General features: G+C 43.6%; 2 protein-coding genes across 3 annotated transcripts in view; both read right to left on the bottom strand.

Moving 5' to 3' along the window:
* Positions 1–25461, bottom strand: part of THADA (THADA armadillo repeat containing) — a 308025-nt gene that overhangs the window by 108044 nt on the left and 174520 nt on the right. The gene's annotated exons all lie outside the window — the stretch shown is intronic.
* On the bottom strand, positions 12803–24043 carry LOC142828046 (uncharacterized). Its single transcript, XM_075925429.1, has 2 exons — positions 15814–24043; positions 12803–15591 (listed from the first exon to the last, which is right to left on the bottom strand). The coding sequence occupies exon 2, from the start codon at positions 14268–14270 to the stop codon at positions 12855–12857; it is 1416 nt and encodes a 471-aa protein (XP_075781544.1). The 5' UTR covers positions 14271–15591; positions 15814–24043; the 3' UTR covers positions 12803–12854.

The raw sequence follows: 25461 nt of genomic DNA, 5'->3' as shown, positions 1-25461 counted from the left end.
GCATGGGCAGCGGGGTCCCTCGCCTCTGCGGCTTTGCTCCTGTCTCCCTGCTGTGCTGGGGGGGAAGTCCCCCCCAGCACAGCAGGGAGACCCAAGCAAAGCCACACAGGCGGCGGGACCCCGCTGCCCGTGCGGCTTTCCTCCTTTGCCCCGGAGCAAAGCCGCACAGGCGGCGGGACCTCTGCGCCTCCGCAGCTTTGCTCGGGTCTCCCTGGTCTGCTGGGGGGGGGGGGAAGAGGGCGCAGCTAGTGTGCCCCCCCCCCCCGCAGCAGGCCAGGCTTTTGTTGCGGGACGCCTGGGGTAGAGCAGCTGGGGTGCTGCTGGGTTGGTCCTGCGGGGACCTACCCGGCTGTGCCCCAGCTGTACTGTCCCAGGAGTCCAGATTCAGCCGCTGTTGAAACTGATCAGCGGCTGTTTCCAGGAAGCTGGGGGCAGAGCAACTCTGCCTAGGGCTTCCTGTAGTCAGCCGCTGATCCGTTTCAGCAGCGGCTGAATCTGGAGCCAGTTCCGACTTACACACAAATTCAACTGAAGAACAAACCTATTGTCCCTATCTTGTACGTAACCCGGGGACTGCCTGTAGTTGAGTAGAGCAGAATACACAGGTCAAAGCAGTGCTTCCTATGCCTGCTTGGCAAATTTCACTGCAGTTAAAGACTCTGACAGGCAGGAGAGAGTCTAGTAACGGAGAGGAAACAGGAAACGACTGTGGCAGCTCCCTGCCCCCAAAGCCTTTCCCTGCTGCCTCCCCACAGCCAGAGCCTTTTACAATCATATGTATTTATACACCACAGTGAGCATGTTCATAGCCTGTCTTTCACTGCAGCACATAGCTACAAGTATACCACATGCAGCTACAAGAGTAGAAAAGAAATAAATGAACCATCCCCTGCTTAGCTCACCCCAATGTATTCTTTTATTCAATTTACTAATCTGATATATTATTAACTCATGTCATCACAGACACCTTAATGTATTTCCACTTCAATAATTCCTCCACAGACTCCTCCAAAGATAATTCAAAAGTCTTCTATTATAGGGAACACCTTTTTTTCCTATGGCTCAAGTCTTTGCATAATCTTATTTTATAAACCAATCCACAACTTGGATTTTGAATTTCTTACAATTGCATGTATAAAACATGGTATGATAAGCAATACAGACACTCTACTGACTGAGATTTCATACCATCACATAGGATATTATACAGAGAAGTTTCCAGTTGCCACATTATCCCTGTAATATTATTTTGGTAGCACTGCCAATTACTAAAGATATCCAGTGTTTCCTATTGTAAAATCCTATCATAGCTTTACCAAACTATAACTGTTGGGATTAAAATTATCAATTTGGGGTATCTGACTCAGGCTGAAATTCTGTGGAAAAATTTCAGCCAAACCATTCAGCTACAGGCAGTCCCCGGGTTACGTACAAGATAGGGACTGTAGGTTTGTTCTTAAGTTGAATCTCTATGTAATTCGAAACTGGCATCCAGCTTCAGCCGCTGCTGAAACTGACCAGCAGCTGACTACAGGAAGCCCGGGGCAGAGCAACTCTGCCTCGGGCTTCCTGTAGTCAGCGCTGGTCAGTTTCAGCAGCGGCTGACTTGGGGACGCCTGGGGCAGAGCGGGTGGGGTGCTGCTGGGTTGCTCCAGTAGCGCCGCTCCTGGGCACCAGCACCCCAGCTGCAATGCCCCAGGCGTCCTGATTCAGCCGCTGCTGAAACTGACCAGCAGCGGCTGAATCAGGACACCTGGGGCAGAGCAGGTGGGGTGCTGCTGGGTTGCTCCAGTAGCGCCCAGAGCGGCGCTGCGGGACCAACCGGCAGCGCCCCAGCTGCTCTACCACAGGCATCTGGAGAAAAGCCTGGACTGCTGGGGAGGGGGGTGGGGTGTACTAGCTGCGCCACCCCCCCCCCAGCAGACCAGGGAGACGCGGGCGGGGGACCGAGACGCACCGCAGTCCCGCCGCCGGGTCCTCCATGGCTTTGCTCCGCGTCTTCCTGGTCTGCTGGAGACCAGCAGACCAGGGAGACGGGGAGCAAAGCTGCGGAGCACGCCAGCAGCGGGACAGCCGTGGCGCGTCTGGGCTGTCCACTGCCCGTGTGCTCCCCGGCTTTGCTCCCCATCTCCCTGGTCTGTTGGTCTCCAGCAGACCAGGGAGACGGGGAGCAAAGCCGGGGAGCACGCTGGCAGCGGGACAGCCGCGGCGCGTCTGGTCTGTCCGCTGCCCGCGTGCTCCCCAGCTTTGCTCCCGGTCTCTCTGGTCTGGGGAGACGTGGAGCAAAGCCGCGGAGCACGCGGGCAGCGGACAGCCCAGACGCGCCGCGGCTGTCCCGCTGCCGGCGTCCTCAAGGCTTTGCTTCTCGTCTCCCTGGTCTGCTGGTCTCCAGCAGCAAACGGGCAGCAAACCCCGTTCATAACTGCGGATCCGACATAAGTCAGATCCGCCTAACTCGGGGACTGCCTGTATTTCCAAGAATAAAGCTGTTTTATTCTCCCCAAGTTAAAAAATGACAAAATACTCCTATGCTTTGGAGCCCAGCTTCGACATTTTTTAGGATTTGTCCTTTATATTAAGAATGCGCCTTTGCTGTTCATGTGACTTTTGACAGCTTGACTTTGCAGTCTTAATAATGTTGTTCAACATAGTGTTTTATGTGCCATACACAAAGCTCAAACTTTCAGACATTTCCAGGATACTGAAAAATCTAAAATGGCATCTGCAGAATAAAAATGAGAAGATTTATTTTACTAGTCATTTATTTCATTCAGTGTAATGAGAATTTGAAAGTTAAATTACAAGCATCTAAAAAAAGAATGGCACAAGCACTATCTCCAGCTCATTTTCTTGCAAATATTCTCAATATTCAGTACCAGGGTTAAATCTTAACTACTGAAGAGGAGGGGTTGGCTATGACATGGGCATTCAGCAATCATCCCTCCATAATGCCAACTATAATAAACGTCAGAGCTAAGGATGAACCATTCAACAAATATTTGTTTGCTGATGTTTTAAAGAAATTCACACCAGTGAACAGGTATAAATCAGAGACTGCTGAAGTGATAACCTCAATTTTAACAGCAGTAGCTTCTTCTGCTGCTGTGGAAAGAATATTTTCTTCCTTTGGAGTAATTCATTCCAAATTGAGAAATCGTTTGAGACCTACAAAAACCAGGAAAGCTTGTTTTTCTTTTCCAGATTACGAAAAAATAGGAAACTGAAAGGTGAAAATGACTGAGTTAGCGGCAGAAGCAAATACTTTCTCATGTTGACCTGGCTGACAATCAATTTAATTTTTTTAAAATATTTCATTTAACTATTTTAAGCAATTTTAACAAAAACAAATCTGATTTTAAAAACTTGAATGTTTAACTAAATACAAAAATTATATGCTTGTTTGGTTAAAATATATATGTTTGTTGTTGAAGAAAAAAATCCAGACTACGTAACGTTTTAGTTAAACTAGGGAACAGTGCCCCCTGCTCACTATGCTCACCAACCCTTTGGGAGTAGGCAGTTCCGGCTCCCGCCCCTCTGACTGCTGGGCCCAACCCTTCCCCCCTCCAGCCACTGAGGAGGGTCCAAGGTTGCCCTGGCTCTTTTCTCCCTCCCAAAAGACCAATGCTGCACCAGCCCTTGTTCCCCCACCCCAGACGCCAGGGAGGGGACTGAGGCCTGGCTGCACCTCCAGCCGCAAGGGTGGAGGCCTCTTTGCTCCCCACCCCCCGCGAGGGGGGAGGGTGCATGGTCCTCCCCCCCCCCCCATGAGGGGGTAGGAGGGCATGGCTCCCGGCTCCTCTCTGGAGCACCGTGGAATCCACATGCCGCCATCCCACCCCATCCTTCAGAGCCCCGAGGATACTGGGGAGGCTGGGTAGCTGCTGCCCCATCCCCTGGAGATCCAGGGAGACCTGGGAGGCTGCATGGTTGCCAGCTGCCCCAGCACTGGAAAAGTTAGGGAGGGAGGACGTTGGGTGACTGAGCGGGGAGGAGTCACCTCTTTTATATATACAGACAGATAAAACAATGTATATGTCTGCATAGCAATGTTCTTTTCTTAATACAGGATGACACAATTCTCCAAATTTTAATGGTTAACCTTCTGAATTGGAGACAGCTCACCTCCTAATGACTTCATAAATATCTGCTTCAATTATCTTTGGTAAATGAAATAACCAATCATTCATTTTCTGATATAGCTGTAAAACTAATCTGAAAAATTTTCAAAATAAATCCCGGTTTGAAAATATATAGTGTGTACCTTCTAAAAATGAAACCGACATTATCTCTGAGTTGTGAAGATAGGTATTAAGGTTAAAACAACCAACAAGAATGCATTTTTATGTAGGAAACCATAATTAAATTGAAACTTCCTGAATAGTAATTTAAATCATGATTTAAATCAATTTAATTTAAATCAAATCCATCCTTCCTAAAGTGAAAAATTACTTATGGTAAAAAGCATGCCACTTCCAATCTCTATTCAGACCTGTTCTGAGGGTGTCAAATGTGCATATGAAGTCCAGCTCAGCAGTTTCATGTTGCAGCCTGGTTTTCAAGGGTTTTTTTTGTTTTTGTTTTTTTTGCATCAGGGTATCAAACTTGAGAATGGTAACTTTCAAGTCTGTAATTGTGCATTCAGGTAGGTTTGCAAAGAGTCGGGTTTCTCCAATGTACATGGCAGAGGGGCATTGCTGGCACTTGATGACATCTATCACATTAGTAGGGAAGCTGATCTGCTGGTTTAAAAACCAGCTACCCACTCTGACCAGCTGCCTGCCACTCCATGTTGCTGCCTCTGATACATAGTTGCTGCAGTCCCTGAGCTACTCTACAGTAGCAGCCTTTGTCCGTTGGGAGCTCGGGGTGGTTGTACAGGCAGCACGGGGGGGAGGGGGGAGAAGGGAAGTCCACAGGAGCCAATATGCGTGGGGACCTGGCTTGAAAGCCAGCTCCCTGTGTGCATCGTTTCTAGCCTGCCCCCCCCCCCCCCCCCCCCGATTAGCCTTCACACTGCTGCCTCTCTATCAGAGGCAGCAACTTGAGGGTAGGGAGGCAAGTGGATCTGGTGCTTGTTGGGAGCCTGCTTAAAGCTAGCTCCTCAAGGGAAGCAACACCCACTTCCCCCTCCCCCTTTGCTGTCTCTGATACAGGTCATCACCCAGACTTAGAGGGAAACGCCCTTGATGGATTTCATTTGCACATTTAAACCCATAAACATTCCATACTCTGTAGTTCTAACTTTCAGAATGATACATGCACCAAAATAAGGTATACAGATTCAGCAGACTGTGACATTAAGATTGACAGGTTACATGAGGTATTTTGTCCAAAGCATCTTCAAGTTATGCATATTTGTATCCATAAGTCAATTTCATAAAACATGGGAGGGAGCAAAACCGTCACACAGGGTCACCCAATGAAATGAATAGGCAGCAGGTATAAAACAAACATAAGGAAATACTTCTTTGTACAACACAAAATCAACTTGTGGAATTCACTGCCAGGGAATGTTCTGAAGGCCAAAATTGAAACTGCATTCAGACTGCCAGAGGCTGGGACTGGATGATGGGGGATAGATCACGAATTGCCATGTCCTGTTCATCCTCTGTGAACAATCTGGAAATGGCTACTGTTAGAAGACCAAATACTGGGCTAGATTGATGAGTGATCTGACCCAGTATAGCCACTCTTATGTTCTTAACCCTTCCATCACATTCCAAACATGCCCTGTTTCAGAGGGTGCAAACTGCCCTGCAGAGAATTTAGTTCAATAAGAAACCTGAAGCCCATGTTTCTGCTGACCCACCAGTTAGTATTCATATTTCACTATGTGCTCAAGACTCCAAACAGAATTGGGGCCTCACTGTGCTAGGCTGTGCGCAAATATAGAACCAAAGATAGATCTTTAGGGCAGGGACTTATGATGAAAAACAACACAAACAGATACAAAAAATACAAACTAAAAACCAACTTGTCAAAGTACAGCACAACTTCCTTCTAGATTGCTCACATAATAAAACTTCTTCCACACTTAACTTTTCCTTTTTTATGACAAACCTCTTCTTCAATTAACTTTCCTGTAACAGTCAAAATTCTACACAGTCCTTGGTCAGTCTGAATGTCCTCCTCTCATTTGCCCCATTAAGAAAACTCTGAACCAGATTTTGGGAATTAAAAATAAAATGAAATCACTACCAAATCAATGTTGAGGGTTATCCTCAGTCCATTCTCATACTCCATGTGGCCTGTTCAATTTTTGTAAGTAAACAAAGTAAAAAACACTTTCTTCAGCATCAAGAATAAAAAGCAGCATCCCACCTGCTTCCAGCAAATCCTTATACAAATGTTGCTACTTTAGAAATGCAGATATATAAAATAATGAAAACTCAATAAGATGAAGAGAGGATAAGGACAGCAAAATGTTCTAGCAGAAGAAAGGACTGACTTATCCGATAAAAAGACAGTAAGATTAGTAGCAGTAAGATATTCACAAAACTGTATGTTCAGGGAAGAGGTTTTCTATTTGGGAAAATTAATTCTACTGGTTTTTAATAAAAATACTTTCCCATCCTTGTCAAATGACCTTTTATTTCATTTTTTTTTGTTCATTTGGCTTCATTTTATTACTTATTTCTTTTTTCCTATCTGTCTTATAATCTTCATTCTAGTGTTTAGGATTCTTATATTTGGCTTTTGTTGTATGTAAGCTGATCCTTTGCCAATTAATTAACTAACCTCTTTTTTTGTATTTCTTTACCTCTAATCAATTCTTTTCTCTCATCCCTCATTGTAGATGCTGATTCTCAGTTCCTTGTCTCAAGGAAAAATACGTTTTTTAAATAGGTTGAGAAAGTCCCCAGAGACGAAAGACTGACACCTTTCTTTGTTTTGTAAATATAGTATGAGTTTTAAAAGATATTGGGTATAATAAAAAGCCCTCATTATTCATAAATATTTTTCCTGACTGTGTCACTTTATATAACACATCATGGATTGGTACTTTTAAAAAAGTATCCAAGATTATCTTTCTTTTGGCTATAAGCCTTTTAAAAGACAAAGTTTTCAGATCAAAAGGAAGAAAGCTGCCCATGTGGGCAGGACTGAAACATGTTTTTAGAGATGAAAAATGAACTCTGTAGATTGCCAGATTAAATCCATGGTACCACCTACTAGGTTATTATATCTTTAACACACTTTACAAGTTTTAATTTTTTCCTTCCCAACTGTAAAAACATCCTGTATCAGTGACAGAAAGATAGTACCGCTTGTCTAACTAATCATGGGTGACACTTTATAAGGATTCATAATACAAAACAGGTGCAAGAGATACGTACTTCAATGCATATTGAATTCTTAAAAAACAAGAACAAAATTAAGATTTCACTCAGGCTCTTTGTGCTCTTCAGGAAGCCCAAATCACAAAGGATTAAATAAAATTAACTAGCTAATCTTCAAAATACTTTTGCTTTAGTAATGATCTAAACAGAGTTTGCTTCTAACATCTACATTATTATAAATACAGGATGTGTTAAACGAATGTATCTATTATTTAAGATATTATTTCATTAGTTTTTAACAGTTTACAATGGTGGAAACAAGGATACTAATAAGAAACAACAAATACATTTAACCACATTAATTAGTTTTAATCAACTTTTAGATACTGAAAAATATAACCCATTTTTATAAAATAGTTTCCACTTAAAAGATAATTTACAAAAAGGCAATAGTATTGTTTGTTACATATAGTCATATGCAGGTCAAAAAGACTCTTTTAGGCTCTGAATTATGTACTGTAGGTTTTGGTTTTAGACCATTGAGAGCATAAATGTATTATGTCATAATATTTATGTAAAATTAGCTACTTCAATGTTGCTTACAAGTACTGAGAATTATAAAACACCACAAAATGAACCTTTGCTAACTGAAAATTCACTGACTGCTTCAAATAAATAGAGAACAGCAAGGCAATTAAATTTTAGGTATTCATTGATTTTTAACAGTATTCAGAGAAAAAATGGGTAAAAGAGTACATCCACACAGTTAAATACACAAAAGATTATTTTTCTTGTTTACTGTGCATTTTTGGAAAGTAAAAAGTATAGTTCAGCTGGAAATGAAAACATAAATAAAGTTACTTAACTGCCTATTTGCCCACATGAAGTTACATTAATGCCCCAAACTTGCCAATATCTGCATTCTTAACTTCACTACTACCTTCACTTCGACGGGAATACTTGTAGCAGGAAAGGTAAGAAAATTATGTAACATCTTGTAGAGTATACAGTGTTCCACTTTTTTAAAATAATGTTTTACAGTATATAAAAATGCACAGTAAACTTATATATCACTTACTACAGACTAAGGGCTGGTCTAAAGTGAAGCTCTAAATTGACATAAGTTATGCTACGTCAGTTACATAAGCAATGTAACTGAAGTTGACATAATTGTGTCGATGGGAGAGGCTTCTCAGGGAGACGGAGTAGATACCAACTGGAAAGTGCTATACCATCAATTTAGCTTGCCTTCACCAGACCCACTAAATAGACACCACTGTGTTGATGGCAGTGGTGCCCATTTAATTGTGAGTACAGATAAGGCATAAGTGTAACAACATAGTGGAAAATACACTAGCAAATATAGGTCATTTAACTCTGCAGGTGAGCTAGTTTTGTAATTAGTTGTCTCATACCAATTGACAGATCTCAGTCTGAATAGCCTCTCACAAAAGCTTTGCTGCTGACTCAAAGTGAAGTATATAGTTCAGGGGTAGTCAATTATTTTTAGTCAAGGTCCAAATGTTTGGGTCAAGAAAATATTCCAGAGAAAAATAAAATAACTCAATATTAATAAGTAAATAGAAAGATGGTCGGGATATGGCTCAAAGTCTGCCTATTGGACTACCCCAATATAGTGCAATGAATCAGTGGCTAAGATCACTGAATTCAATGGTAATCTTTTCGTTACTGTCAGTAGGCTCTGAATCAGGCCCTAAATTATTGTAATAAATGCAGAGAAGAATTTATTCTATAAAAAGCCGTGCTATAAAAATATTTTGGTACACTGTGCCAATGAAAATATATTGTAAAAGACCATTCTATATGTGCAACATTTAACATTTTTCTATCATATTTTTAGCACTTGTAAAAATATTTATGAATTCTGCATTTTGAGACATTTTAAAATTCTGTAATTTTCTTCTTTTGCTTCCTGTTCTAATAGCTCTAATATTATTTTATGTTATTTGAGAAATTTTATGTGTATGGACTGCATCTATGGATTTTAAAATAAATAAATAAATAATTTTAAAAAATTACATAAAATGAACAATTTGCACCAAAGCAATATATTATTATGAGAACTATATTTTATTGTGATGTATATTCATATTTATTTAGAGAGTTTGTCTGTTTGATCAAGAACGCCTCCTAAACAGTAAGAGCTAGGACCACCAAATTTGGTATACAGCTTCCTCTTACCATAACTTAAAGCAGAGCTACTCGATTTTGGAAGCTCCGGGGACCACAATGACACTCACAGCACATGCCGAGGGCCGCAACTTAAGCGTGGTTGCATATATATGCAAATATATGCTAATAGCTTCTTTCACAATGATGGGCATGAATAGAAAGATTAAAGCAAGACTATACAACACGCAGGCCTCATTCAAGTCAGTTCATCTGATATTAATAAAATGCAATATTTACCTGATTTCCACCCATATGACAGCACTTTTAATGAGCAATGACAGTCCAGGAATTTAACTATTAAAACACATATCAACAGAAGACCATTATATTGACTACTTTTTTATTTTGGCTCCCAAAAAACCCAAACTGCACCGTGGGCCGCAAACAAATAGGCCGCGAGCCACATATGGCCCATGGGCCACCTGTTGATTAGCCCTGACTTAAAGCAAGGTCAATGTTTAATTGTGCCAGGAAAATGATATTGCTTCTCATAAAACCAACAGAACAGAGACAGAATCACCAAATTAAGTACAGTCCTCAAAACTGACATAATTGAGTGAATCTTGAAAGAGACTGCACGAAGATAAGCCAGAAAAATAGGATGAACTTGGAACAGGAGTGCATCTTAATAAATCTTACAGAAAAGAGATAAAACTGAGAAATTTGGAGAAGTGCTCTTTTTTGGCACAGCTAAATCAATGCTTAAGATTTGAAAACTAGAAGAAAATGTTATTGGAAACCAAACTGACTATAACTCTTTTTTGGTTAAAACATAGTGAATTATAGGAGTTTACAGGGATGAAGAACACACTGATGGAATTCCCACTAAAAAAAACAAAAAACAAAAAAAACCCTTACGAAAATTAAGCAGAAAACGTTTAACAATCCCTTTTTTAAAGAAATCCAACATAAATATTAACTTCATAAGATTAACACTGCATTTTGAAAAATATAATAATTTAATAAAGCATGTACATTTTCCTTTTATTTAAAAATAATTGGGTTAAGGATCCAAGCAACACTGGATAAATCGAAATTGCATAAATAAATAAGGCGACATTTTGTTTCTATGAATCCATGTAAGTCACTTTGGAAACAGTAGCAATGCAAACTCATCATTTTATCACAAATCTCACAATACTTGGTGCTCTTTTGGGGGTTTCTGTTTTGTTTTGAAGCTTCAGCCTCTGAAGACAAGTGATGCCTTTAGCCTTCATGGATGCAGAGAAATGCTTGAAATAGGCCTCAAAAATGAGACAACCTAAGAGATCCCAACATTTTATTTTTTCATCTCATGATTTGGTAGCCTGCCTCATGATTTCTCAATATACGAGGTAGACAGTCCTAAAACAGGAAGCTCTTCCTAAAAACCATCATGTAGACCAAGACTGTCTTCAATGCTTAAAGAGGTGTTTTTGTGGGGAGATTTACAGTGAGATAAATGCAAAAGAGTTATCACTATAAAACCCTAATGGAAACAAGTTTCACGTAGTGTTTACCGTGAAATACTTTCATGAGATCAGTGCTACACCTGCTGGTAACTGAGCTTGATAAGTTAACCTCACAGTGAAACTACAATGAGTTATCTCCAGTAGACTGTACAACAGGATAACAATAATGCATGTTAATTATCCTGTTATAAATACACAACCTTTGGGGGTTTTTTAAGCAGTAAAGACAAAACCTAAAACAAGAGCTTTTCCACATCTCCCCAGTTAGCAGCTCACCTATGTAGGTTAAGTAAGGAAATGAACAAATTAGAAAGGCTACTTTAAACAATTCAAGAGAACTGTAAAAATCAAACTACAATTCTGTTTCATCCCAAGAGCTACTGATGTGACTCAGGAATTCAGAGTGCCAATATTTGGGCGAGCTATTGATTAATTAATTAAGTGTTCTTCTAAATTCTGTGTGGTCTAGATATGAAATCTCTAACAGTTGGCACCATGTGAGTTGACAAAAAAAAAAATCTAGGAGCTAGAAACAGATTTTATCATCAAATTTCCAAACATCTTCCATCTCTTCTCCCAAGCTGTCTACTTTCATTCTGCCAATTTTGCTATATTTCTGTTGTACAAGTTACTTGGTAGAGGACCTTTGTCTGCTGACATACTTATAAAGCACTAGATACATCTATGACACTATACAGATAGTGAATAAAAATTTACAGCCAGAAGAAATGAGACAGCTGCTCTGTTACTGTTATTTATGTTTAGGTGAATGTTTTTTTCACTCAACACTAATATTTTTTCCTCTTTGTTCTATTCTTAAAAGCAAGGCTTATCTTAGACACCAAAAACTTAGCTCTGAAGAAGAGCAGGTGCAAGGAAGTTTCAATTAAAAACATTTAATGACCGTGAGTTTGCTTCTTTGATCTCCAGATAACAACATTCAGTCATTATATTAGGTTTTCAAAGTTTAACAATGAACTGCTATACTTTAAATGTTAGTGCCAAGCTAAACAAAGTAATTCACAAACGGCAACATTATATATGTCAAGCCAATCTAACTACATAAAAAAATACCATGAACTATAATGACAATTATAGGCTGAACCTTTCTATTCCAGCACCCTTGGGACCTGACCAGTTCGTTGTCTAGCAGCATTACCAAAAATTTCCATTGCTTACTGGGATGTTAGAAGACATTTAGGGGTAAATTACAGCTAAATAACAGCCCAGAACACTGAGAGCCAGGACTGGTGGCTGTAAACAAATGTTATGGGACTGCAGAAAACTTGGCCACAGCCATGATAAGTGGACATCCGGCTAACTAAAATCATGCCGGACCATGGATGTTTCCAGACCAGAGAGTGCCGGACTAGAGAGTTTCAACATGTATTATTATCTGCTATATATTTGAGAGTTTGTCTGTATGTCTGTTTGCTCAAGAACTCCTTCTAAACAGTAAGAGTTAGGACCACCAAAATCAGTTTAAAGCTTCCTCTTATCATACATTAAAGGTAAAAAGAGGTTACTCACCCTGTGTAGTAACGATGGTTCTTCAAGATGTGTCCCCGTGGGTGCTCCACTCAAGGTGTCGGGTCCCGACCCGGCGCCGCTAGTCGGAGATTTCCAGAGCCGTAGCCAGGCCGGACCGCGCATGCGTGAGCACAGCACGCGGCGTTTGCGCCTTTGCAATGGTCCCCTCCCCCCGCCCCCCTTGTCAGTTCCTCTCACCACTCGGTCCCTGAAAGATAAAGCAGAAAAGACCCGGAGCGGGGAGGAGGGTGGGGCGTGGAGCACCCACGGGGACACATCTCGAAGAACCATCGTTACTACACAGGGTGAGTAACCTCTTCTTCTTCTTCTTCGAGTGGTCCCCGTGGGTGCTCCACTCAAGGTGAGTACAAAGCTGTAACCCAGAATGCACTCCGGGTCAGTTATTTTCTACCGTGGATAGAACCGCAGAGGCCACCGCGGCATCTGAAGCCCACCTCCTAGTTATGGCATAATGACACGCAAAAGTTACACTAGAGGCCCAGGTAGCTGCGCGGCAGATATCCACAAGGGGAACTCCCCTTGCAAAGGCAGTGGAGGTTGCTACTGCTCGCATAGAGTGAGCCCGAGGTAAAGAAAGAAGAGGTTTGTTCCGAATCGAATGGCAATTTGTAATACAAAGAGTAATTAGTTTTGCAATGCGCTGATTGGAAAGTGCTTTGCCCTTTGATCTCTGTGCCGAAGATACGAACAGCCTGTCCGTGCGCCGCCATTGGCGTGTTCTGTCTATATAGAAAGAAAACGCACGTCGGACATCGAGGGTGTGGAAAAGAGCATCCTTACTTGAGGAATGAGGCTTGGGGTAAAAAGCTGAAAGAACAATAGGCTCGTTAATGTGAAAGGAAGAACAGACTTTGGGAATAAAGTCCGGATGTAATTGTAGCATTACTGTGTCTTTGGAAAAAACCATAAAAGGAGGGCTTGCCATCAATGCCCCCAGTTCACTCACCCTTCTTGCTGATGTAATTGCAAGTAGAAAGACCGTTTTCATGGTTAGCATATGTAAAGAGACCGACGCCAAAGGCTCAAAGGGGGGGTACATAATGGTATCCAACACTAAATCGAGATTCCAAGAAGGGGAAAGTGCCCTTCGTGGTGGGTATAAGTTTATGAGCCCCTTTAAGAACCTCTTTGTAATTACATGAGAGAAGAGCGAGGAACCTTCTACTGGATGGTGGAAGGCACTAATAGCTGCCAAGTGCACCTTTAAGGATGATAGTGCAAGTCCCGAATTCCGTAGATGAAGGATGTAATCCAAAACGTACTGTAGAGGAGATGAGAGAGGCTGTATGTCGTTCTGGAGACACCAGTTAGAAAATCTCTGCCACTTTGCGAGATAAGTGTTCCGCGTAGACTCTTTCCTACTGTGTAGCAGTATTGCCTTGACCTGTTCAGAGCACAGGTTTTCGTCTCCTTTTAACCACTGAGGAGCCACGCCGTCAGATGTAATGCCTGAAGTCTGAGGTGTAACAGCGAGCCTTGTTCCTGAGAAAGGAGATCCTGGTGGAGAGGAAGAGGGTAAGGTAGTTGAATTGACAGTCTGTGTAAAAATGGATACCAGGCTTGCCTGGGCCATGCTGGTGCTAGCAAAATGACAGTCGCTGCTTCTGCTCTGATTTTTTCCAGTGTTCTGGAGATGAGGGCCATTGGAGGAAACGCATACAGAAGTGCCTTCTTCCATCTGATCAGAAGCGCATCGCCGAGGGAGCCCTTGCCGAGCCCTGCTCTGGAGCAATATAGGCGACACTTCCTGTTGTTGGACATTGCGCATAGGTCTACGAGGGGAATACCCCATCTGCGAAATATCGCACGAAGTACATCTGCCCTTAATTCCCACTCATGGTCCGTGGGAAAACGTCTGCTGAGGGAATCCGCAATTACATTGGCGGTGCCAGGTAAGTATGATGCTGTTATGGTTACGCTGTTCTGTATGCACCAATTCCAACACCGCACCGCTTCGGCGCATAGGGAGCGTGATCGTGCTCCTCCCTGTCTGTTCACGTAATACATCGCTGCTACATTGTCCGTCAGTATCCTTACTGTAAGACCTTTGATATGCGGGAGAAAATGTTTGCATGCATAGAAAATTGCCCGGAGTTCCAACCGATTGATGTGCAGACGCCTCTCGCTGAGAGACCATTTGCCCTGGATTCGTTCGTTGTCCATGTGGGCACCCCAGCCGATGAGTGAGGCATCTGATGTTATCTGTACCGATGTTTGTTGTCGGTGGAATGGAACTCCCGGCAGAAGGTTTTGCGCCTTCGTCCACCACCGCAGAGATCTCTGAACATGTGAAGGTAGCCATACTACCTTGTGAATGTCGTGCCTCACGGAACATAAACCATGGACAGCCAGTGTTGGAGGTTCCTCAGGTAAAGCCGCGCATGAGGAACTACGACGGTGGCCGCCGCCATATGACCCAGGAGACGAAGGCAATTGTGCACCGAGACACTCACATTGCCGGTGAGTATGGTAATGAGATCTTTGATCGCTTGAAATCTTTCCTGAGGTAAGTAAGCTTTCGCCGTGCGCGAATCGAGGTTTACCCCTATAAACTTTATGGATTGCGTCGGAATAAGTGTTGATTTTTGCTTGTTCAGGAGGAGACCGAGTGATTCGAATGTTTGTTCGACCGTCGCCACCATGTGCGATGCCTCTCGCTCCGTGGAACCTTTTATTAAGCAGTCGTCCAGGTATGGGTATATTATCACCTGTAACCAACGCAGATGAGCTGCTACGACAGCAAGGGTTTTCAAGAAAGCTCTGGGAGCTGAAGCAAGACCTAATGGTAGAACCCGATACTGAAAATGATCGTGGCCTATCACAAATCACATAAAACGTCTGTGAGCGGGATGAATTGCAATGTGAAAATACGCATCTTGTAAATCGAGGGCAGCGAACCAATCGTTGTGATCGAGGGATGGGATTATGGAACTCAGGGTCACCATTTTGAAGCGCTGCCTGTGGAGATAACGATTCAGACGGCGTAGATCGAGAATGGGTCTCCAGCCCCCCGTTTTCTTTTCCGTTATGAAGTATCTGGAATAAAACCCTCTTCCCTTGAACTGATCTGGGACCCTCTCTATCGCCCTGATAGCAAGGAGACAATGAGCTTCCTGTCACAGGAGCGATGAGGAGTCCTGTGGCACCTTATAGACTAACTGAAGTGTAGGAGCATAAGCTTTCGTGGGCAAAGACCCACTTCGTCAGATGCATCTGACGAAGTGGGTCTTTGCCCACGAAAGCTTATGCTCCTACACTTCAGTTAGTCTATAAGGTGCCACAGGACTCCTCATCGCTTTTGCAGATTCAGACTGACACGGCTACCCCTCTGATACCTGTCACAGGAGGTTTTCGTGAGATGGGTCCCTGAAAAGGGACGGGGAAGGTGGGTGGTGGGAGGGATGGAAGTGAAAGGAATGGTGAAGCCGATATTTATGACTTCCAGTACCCATTTGTCCGATGTTATTTTGACCCATTGGAGATAGTAAGGTCGTAAGCGATGGTGGAAAATGGGTTTTGTGTGTACAACAACAATTGGTAGTATCCGCTTGCCCCCGACAAGGGAATCAAACTTGCTGTTTTGAGGCGGGCGTGCCCGATACTCTAGGCGGTAGTGGACGCCTTCGCTGAGGCCGTTGTCTAGGTCGGGACTGGTCGAACGGGCGATTTTGTTGTCTCTGAGGCTGATAATCATACCGTCTTTGGTACGGGAAATAACGACGGCGGCGGAATGGTGGTACATACATCCCCAGCGTGCGAAGTGTTGTTCTCGAATCTTTGCCGGTATGAAGTACCTCATCTGTCTTTTCTGCAAATAATTTTACCCTGTCAAACGGAAGGTCTTCTACCTTGGAGTGTAGCTCCTTGGGCACCGCCGCTGTGGCGAGCCAGGATGAGCGTTTCATAGACACTGCTGTTGCCACTCCTCGAGCCGCTGTGTCCGCTATATCCATAGCTATCTGGAGATTAGCCTTTGAACACGCATAGCCTTCCTTGAGGATCAACCGTAACAGCTCCTTATCAGCATCCGATGATCTTTGGGCCAGCTCTGCAAGCTTTGCGATACTATCGAAACTATGATTCGCCAATAGGGCTGTGTAATTCGCTATGCGAAGGAGCAATGTGGCCGATGTATAAACTTTACGGCCAAATATATCCAATTTTTTTGCCTCCTTATCTGCCCCCACATTTTTCAGCTGTGGGTTCTTAGCCCTTTGGAGAGCTGCATCAACGACCAAGGAGTTTGGCTGCGGGTGAGTAAAAAGGAATTCTGAGTCTTTAGATGACACAAAATAACGTTTTCTGCCGGTTTCGAAGTTGGAGTCGAAGCCGGGGTATGCCAAATTTCTGCTGCTGATTGGAGGATTGCCTCATCCATAGGGAGAGCAACCTTAGATTGTTGTTTAGGATGTAAATTTGTCAAGAGCTTGAATTGTTTAGTCGGAATATCTGATAGCTGGACATCCTCCTACCCTCCTAAAAAGATCCTGAAATTCTTTTATGTCGTCCGGAGGAGAGGAATCCCCCTCAAACACTGCATCGTGTGGGGAGGATGACGAAATATCTTTTGGAGATACAGTCTGCGGTTGATCGTCCGTATCCGAGATTTGTCCTTCCTCAGGCTCCGATAGGTGAGCTGAAGGTAAGGGGTTCTCCGGACGAGGTGTCACCCTCTGCCAATCTTGAATTGGAGGTGACTGTCGTGCTTCATGAGAAGTGTGGCAGCAGCACAGATGAGAATGAGAGTGAGGTCTCCCATATTCATAGGATGATCGATGACTCCTATAATCGAAGTGCTCAGGGGACGATCGCCGTGAGGAATATCTGCTAACATACCCCCTATGATAAGATCTAGGAGGGGAGTAGCTTGGTGAGCGAGATCTATATGATGATCCCCGATGATAATAGGGATACCGGTTGCGATGACCAGAATGACGAGACCTCGATCTCCATCGCGGGGAAGGCATTGTTTGGCTGTGAGACGCCGAGCAATCTCTGACCCTCGCTGAATGACAGGGTGAAAACGAGGGTTCAGATGATGGTGAAATCGAGTGTTTCGGCATTAACTTCCTAGCAGCCTTTGTAGGGACTATAGAGGCAGGAGCAGCCTCCCTCCCTTCTACTGATAAGGAACAGGTGGAGCGGGGAGGAGATTGAGCCTCCGTCATGTGTACAGTGTTATCATGCTGCTGTACTAGGATCCTGCATGGCACCGCAGCCAACTACCTGTCCGCTGCGACTGCCAAAGGAGCATGATTTCCCGGTGCCGACTCGGCATGGTTGGGGGCGCTCTGTTGTCGGGCCTGTTCATGTTGCTCCCCGGTGCTGTCTGCCAATGCCGACTCCAGTGCCGACTGCGGCGCCAGCGTGTCTTGGCTTATGGGAGCCGCTTGCGGTGCCGCTAGAATTTGCGGCTGCGCAGACACTAGCGGCTCAAGCACCTGTGGCGGTGCCAATCGCTCCCGGTGAGCCGGGCTCTTAGCAGGGTGCAGAGCCGGTGCCGATGACGAGCGGCTCGGAGGTGCCGGCATTACCGGCCGCGCCTGGTGTGTTCTTTCTGGTTGTCCCGCCATCCCGGACATACCAGGTTTGTGTCCCTGACTGTCCCGGGACAGTGAAGTAGATGGAAGACAGCGTGTAAGAGAGGCTCTCTTCCTCTTTGACACCATTACCGCGGACGATTGTGATCTCCTTTTCTGCCCTGCGGGAGGCTCTGAGACCTGGTCCTCAGAAGGCTGTAAAGCCTTATCACACAAGAGTAGCTTTAACCGCATGTCTCTTCTCTGCATGCCCTCGGTGTCAATTTTGCGCAATGGACGCATTTTTGAGGCACATGTGATTCCCCTAAGCACCTGACACAAGCTTCGTGCCCGTCAGATGCAGGCATGGCCTCTTTACAGTGAGCACACCGTTTAAACCCGGGTGACCCGGGCATAATGCTTGCTCAGCGTAACTATATACAAGTAATCCACTCCAACTAAAATTAGTAACTATAGAATTTTTTTTTTAATTCAACTTTAATTACTACCTAACTAACTATATTAACCAAAGTTGACTGACTATAATTTTTTCTTCTTCTTTTTTTTTTTTTTTTTTAAAAGAAACAGCTTCTCTCTGAGGAGACAAACGGCGCTCCGCCAGCAACCACAGGCGGTTGAGAGGAACTGACGGGGGGGGGGGCCGGACCGTTGCAAAGGCACGAACGTCACGCGCTGTGCTCGCGCATGCGCGGTCCGGCCCGACTACGGCTCTGGAAATCTCCGACTAGCGGCGCCAGGTTGGGACCCGACACCTTGAGTGGAGCACCCATGGGGACCACTCGAAGAAGATGGGTTTGGTTGTGCCAGGAAAATGGGATGTGCCCAGAATAGGATTGCTTCTCACAAAACCATACTGAAAAAAAGACAGAGTCTGGTTCAGGGCACTCTCCTCAATGGGACTGCTGCAGCCCTGAGCCTCCCCCCAGGCACACTTTAGGGAGGGTTGGGGGAGTTAAAACTCCCCTCCCCCAATTCATACAGGACCATTGCTGGCTGTTCCCCTTTATCAGGGGAAAGTGCACAGTTTGCTGCACTCCCCACTATGGCTGGGGAGTGCAGGGGCAGATTAACCTGGACCCACCCCAGCCGGGGGACATTAAAAAATATAAAAATCTTATTATTTGGTGGGCAAAATTAGAAAAATTACTCCAACTTCTTAAATGAAGTAGGTTGTTCTGCTTATGCTTAATGTAAAATAGCATTCAAGAATATTTAAATTTTCAGCCTTATGTAGTTTTAGTTGTCACTCAGTACTTTGTACACAAATGCCTGAATTGAATAAACACCTAAATGAAAAAGAAAATTTTAACAACCTAACTATTCAGCACATCATAGCAATTTCCAGATATTTCCAAGTGCCTGCAAGTAAAGCTGCACCACCTCTGGGGAATTCCAATAGGAGTTAATTCTCAAAAGGTACAAAAAATATCCTGCAGCCCCTGCACTCTCTTCCCCCTGGCATAGAGGGAACACACACCAACATGCATTTGGATACAAGAAAGAACTTACTTTCCTTTCCATACCATAAATTTAAAAAACAACAAATGGTCTGGTAGAACTTTATAGTCTAACAAAACTTGTAGATGTATCATGAGCTTTCGTGGGCACAGCCCACTTCTTCAGATGACTGGAGTTAAATCCTACCAGACCATTTGTTGATTTTTAAATGTATCCTGTACAGACTAACTTGGCTACCCCCTGAAGTTTCCATACCATGTCAGCTGTAGGCGGGGAGAACAAGGATCCCTGGCTCTACCTCTCTCTCTCTATGCTAACATGTACCTCAGAAGTACTACAAGAAGTGCAAGCATTCTCTTCAAAGTGAAAGGAGTACTGCTATGACTAGCCCTTATAGGGAGTACAAAGAAGGTGATATGGGAGTAAGGCTCATTGCACTTTCCCAGTATCTTCCCATGACACCCATATCTTTGATTCTAATTGTTAATCCTCACAAGAGCTCTGTGAGGTAGATAAGCACTATTATCCACACTTTACAGATTGGTAAAGGGAGGCACGGAGAAGTTAACTGAAATCACACTGCCTCTTCTGAGAATCTTCATTCATTTGATTCCCTAAAGAGAAAAAAAATATAACCAGCTTTATAGGAAAAAGACTTGGGCTCAATCCTGCCCTCAATGGGAGCTGTAGTTGGCTCATAAAACATATGATGAAATGTGATTATGTTTAGATTTTTCAGTTAGATTTGGTTCAAAACATCATATCACCTACCACACAATTAGTTGTAGCAGTTCAATAAAATATTCTCAAAAAGAGCATTTTGTGTGGCCTGTGTGTGTTCTGGTTTCTCAAGCATTTTCCAAGCAATAAATGAGCAAGATAGTTCTAAATATTAATGAACAGAGAGACTGATGATTTAATGCTTCCATCTGTTATCTTACTTCCTTTTATTCCACTGCACTGATATGGTGGGATTCCAGTCCTATATATACATATCGTGGCTTTTGAAGTCAAGCAACTCCCACATTACTGACACAGGTTTCATAAAATGAAAAGAACAAATGGTCTTTTTGGCTCAGAAAAGTTCATATGAAATTTCATATGCACATCGCTTTTTCAAAATCACTATTTATAATCTATTAATGGATTAATTAAAATTAATGTCAATAGAGAAATTTCTGGATCAAACTGATAAAATATGCAGTAATTAGTCACCAGTACCAGATGGCATTCACACAAGAGTTCTGAAGGAACTCAAATATGAAACTGTAGTATGCAACTTGTCACTTAACTCCGCCTCTGTACCAGATGACTGAAGAATAGTTAATGTACTGCCAATTTTTAAAGAAGGCTCAAGAAACCATCTTGGCACTCAGAGGCCAGTACCAGGCCAATTAGTTCAAACTATAGTAAAGAACACAGATCAACATAATACGTTGAGGAAAAGTCAGCACAGTTTTTTCAAAGGGAAATCATACCACATAACTATTAAAATTCTTTGAAGGCATCAAACAGGTTTAAAACTAAATTAAGACAGTACTTCTTCACACAACACAGAGTCAGTCAACCTGTGGTACTCATTGCCAGGGGACGTTGTGAAGGCCAGCAGGATTACTGGTTTCAAAACAAAATTAGATAACTTCACTGAGGATAGATTAATCAATGGCTATTAGCTAACAGCGTCAGGAACGCAACCTCATGCTCTGGGTGTCCCTAAAATTTCCAGCTTTCAGAAGCTGGGACTGGACAACAGTGAATGGATCACTTGATAATGGCCCTTTTCAGGTAATTCCCTCTAAAGCAGTGGTCCCCAACACGGGGCATTTGTGTGCGCCCGCCAAGTAACTAACCTGGGTGCGTTGGGCATGCACGGTGCCAGAGCTAGTCCCGGGCGCATGGAGCACAGGGAGTGATGGCCCCGGGCGCACAGCGAATTGGGCGCTCTGGCCCCCAGGTGTGCGAGTGTCCCTGACCTCTGGCGCCTGGCAGGCGAATGGCCACGGCAACTTCTGGCACCCGGCAACTTCAAATGGTTGGGGACCACTGCTCTAAAGCATTTGCCATAGCATACCAGAGGACAGGATAGTAGGCTAGATGGGTCATTAGTCTGATCCAGTATGAATATTCTTATGTTCTTAACATATTACAGAACATCCAGAGATAATGTAATTAAGCACATTTTAACAAAACTACACTCAGCATTATATAATTTTCCAGGATGAATAGTTTTCTTTTAACCTGAATGTTTTTTTCTTAAACATACAGGGAAATTATGTAATCCCCATTACTTTATTTTAAACTATCCAGGGTTAACATATTTAAATTTAATGAAAGTTTTAGAACACCTGATTTGCACATGCATGTATCTTAGGTGTTGATGGAAGCAGCTGGAGTGCTCAGTCAAAAGACGGCTATCAGGCTGGGGCCCAAGCCTCCAACTGGCTCTAAAAAGAGTTCTTCTGTGACTAAACGACATGTAAAATCACAAGACTATATATTCATAAGGCTGAACAGATACTTTTGAATTGAATACTCATATATTACAGAACACATAATAGGCTCTCAAATAGTACAACCAAATCCTCCCCTCAAGAACACTTCATGCCAGGGCCGGCCCACAACATTTTGGCATCTAAGCTCAAATGACATCCTCATGCTTTGAATTACATCAAAAAATTCAACAGCCTCACTAGAAGCTGATGCTGCATCACTGACCACCAAGTTCAATGAATGAGAACTGCATGGGACAAAAAAAGCTCAAGGGTTTAACTCTTGGATTCGTGTTCCTCTGTTCTTTCCTCTCATGTTGGCATCATTATCGTAACCCTGACCTCTCATGTCAGCTATCGCAATTCTTCCAGCTTTTTAAGAAGCACATTTGTCATACCAGCTCCTGTACTGAATATCAATATATTCTAGAAAATGCTCTGTGACAGTCACCACTGCAGGGACATTTTCACTAGGTTCTGTGGTTACAAAATGCACCATTGAAGTAATTTGTTCCGTACAGCTGATGTCAGGTGTGCAGTCTAGAACAACAGAGTAATATCTTGCTGACTTCAGATCTGCCACAATCTTCTGTTTGACTTTTGTTGCCCGTAACTGTATGATCTCATTTTGAATTGTTTTTCCAAGGAAGTGGTGTGTGTACATTTCTTGGGTGGTAAACTCTTCTTAGATGCACCTGGAGTACAGCAGCAAACTCAGCCATCAGCTCCACAATTTTAAGGAAGTTTCCATTGTTTGGCACATACAGCTGTTCTGAAGTGCCATGCACTGCTAGGTTTTGGGTAGCAAGCACTCTCACAATGGCAATGAGCCTTTTCAGAATATTTTGCCAGTAAAGAGACTCTGATGCAATCTTCTCTTGATGCTGATCATCTATGGTGGCCTTTAACCTTAGTCTCATCTCAAATTCTTTCCACCTATGGAATGCTCTCTGGTGATTTGCTGCCTTCTTATGGCATGCCAGATTTCTAGCAAGATTTTTCCAGTGCTTTGCTCCTGTAGAACCCAATGTGGCTGGAACATTAGACTGGAAGAGTTTGCAACAAAAACAGTATGCAGCATTCTGGGTTTTTTAGTACATAAGCCATGGCCTCTCCACTTTGTCACCATTTCACGCCAGTAATGTGTGTTGGATAGAAATTTCTATTTTCATTGTCTATGGGGAACATGAAGTTTTTCACTTGCTGTGGCCTATTCAGTACAAGGAAGTCCCTCAAGCTACTGCTCAAGTGGGTCCATAGTCCTGGAACATCTGGACTTGAGGAACTAAACTCAGCAGCAGCTGTTTCTTGTGCCCCCACCACACTCTTCTCTGATCTACACTTTTCTTCAGGAATGTGCATGGTTACATCCATTTGAGATGGAGATATGGATGCTGCAGTAGCTGCCAGGTCACCTGCACTCTAACTGGAAGATCAGGCATCTCCTCACAACTCACATCCTTACTGGGGCCGGAAAGCTCACTGTGAACATTTGTGTGTCTGCATCTCAGCAGAGCTCCTTGCTGTTTAGATAGAAAAGCTTCCTGCTGTTTTCTTTTTCTGAATGCTGCCCCATGTCTTTCACTCATGACTGCTGTTCTGTGCCAGCTATAGTGGCTCTCAACACTCAAATGAAGGGGATAAATAAGCAGGCTGGTAGCAGGGCCTAAGTGCGGGAAGTTAGCAGCGTCTTAAGGGCCTAACTGGCTCCTACTACTCCTGTTCTCCTCAAGTGGGGTCAGGGAAGCAGCAGGAAACAGGAAGCTGTTTTCAGTCCAGGCTCCTGGGGGTGCTACAGAGGTACATAAGAGGCTCCTCCTCCTCTCTCTCCCTGCAGCTCCTGCTGCTTTCTGTTATTCCCTCTCACCTTTTCTCCTGCCTGCCTATTATGTCTCTTGTGCCCTTCTTCCTCCAGCACAGCACTCCACCAATTCTGTGCATCTGAAGCAGTATTTCTTAAACTTTTTAAGACCGAGGAACAAACCCCCCCCCCCTTTTTTTTAATGGGGAACGCCAAGGATTTTTTTTGTTGAGGAAAAAAAGGAGCCTTGCCCCTTTAAGGGCAGCCATTCCCCAGAGAAAAGTTGATGACACCCCCCCCCCCCAAGAAAAAGCTCCCAGGAAAAAGCTGTTGACCCCCCTTTATAAACAAACTAATTCTAAAAGAATTTATCCTGTACCCCCTGGATTTCATTACAAAATCCCCACTTTACCAAAATAGGAGTAGGGAAAAAGTAAGGGGAGGGAAACATTCCACAACATAATTCAATTCAAATATATAAAGAAATGTCATTTCTTTCTCTTCTGCATATAAGCATTTTTACTACTTGCAACCACTGACAGATTGGCCCCACTATAGACAATGCCCTATTTGTCCACACAATGAATATGGGGCACAGGCAGTGAAAATGTGTGTCAGCTGTTTCCTTGTAGAATCCCATGTCTAGGCGAGAGAGCATATGCATACAGTCTTTGGACTTTCTGCTCAGAATGCCAACAAAGATGTCAATAAGTACTAGTGGTAGTGGTTTTGTGGTAAGGATTTTGGTCCATTAGGAAGTTGACTGAGGGTTGCATTGCTATGGGCTGAATATATAGGATAGACAGAGAATGTCATTTCTTCAAGAAAGGAAAACAGTACTGCATCTCAAAGAGGTGGGAGGAGAAAAATTGAAATGGAGCAAGAAAATTCTACTATGGAGAAATAGGCAGTGAGACTGGAAGAAATGGGCTTCTGTGTCTGTAAACAGGATGATATAAACTGGGAGCCAACATGCAGACAAGTCTACATCTTACCATGCTTCAGCTCCAGAATAGGCAAACTGCTTTGAAAATATCCTTTGAAGAAACTCGGGGAGAAAGTCAGAAAGAATAGCAATAGCACTCAAGTCCATTAGCTGTTTTCAGAGAAGTGTTCCAAGACATTTTCACCTTGTCAAAAGCAGTTAAGAGAAATTTCAACAACATATTTCAATCAGAAAAGCCACGAATTATCTAGATGGAGGTATCAGGTAGGAATGCAAGTGACTAGTCGACTCTCTGATAAGCATAAGCTTAACAGAGAGTCGACTAGTCCCCCAACTAATCACTTCTCCCTCCTCCCCTTGCTGTGCAGGGAGCAGGAGCTGGTGCTGGGGGAGAGCCTCAGCTGATTCCCAGCTTGCTCCCAGTCTCAGATGCTGCACCTTTGATTTTTAAATGTATTAAGAGCCCACCGTTTCTTAAGACTTTTAAAAAACCCGCATGGGAGGTGGGGTCCGGCGCAAGCTGGGAATCAGCTGTCCTGGCTCGGCAAGTTCTTAATACATTTAAAAGGCTGGTGTACAGCAGGGGGTCTTGAGGCCAGCTGGAAATCAGCTGTGTTGGCTTGTGCAGGGTCTCCCATGCTACACTTCAGCCTTTTAAATGTATTAAGAGACTGGGCGCTAACCCCGCTGTGGCTCCCGTTTATCAACTTGTTGATGGAAATTCCACTGACCAGTCGATAAGTTGATTA

This window comes from Pelodiscus sinensis, chromosome 3 (assembly GCF_049634645.1).
Source record: "Pelodiscus sinensis isolate JC-2024 chromosome 3, ASM4963464v1, whole genome shotgun sequence".
Lineage (NCBI taxonomy): Eukaryota > Metazoa > Chordata > Testudines > Trionychidae > Pelodiscus > Pelodiscus sinensis.
Note: the sequence above shows the minus strand (reverse complement) of the source record. Positions and strands in the feature narration are given on the sequence as shown.

Coding starts and splice junctions, on each gene's coding strand:
- LOC142828046 (XM_075925429.1), bottom strand. CDS start 14,270: ATGGGGTATTCCCCTCGTAGACCTATGCGCAATGTCCAACAACAGGAA.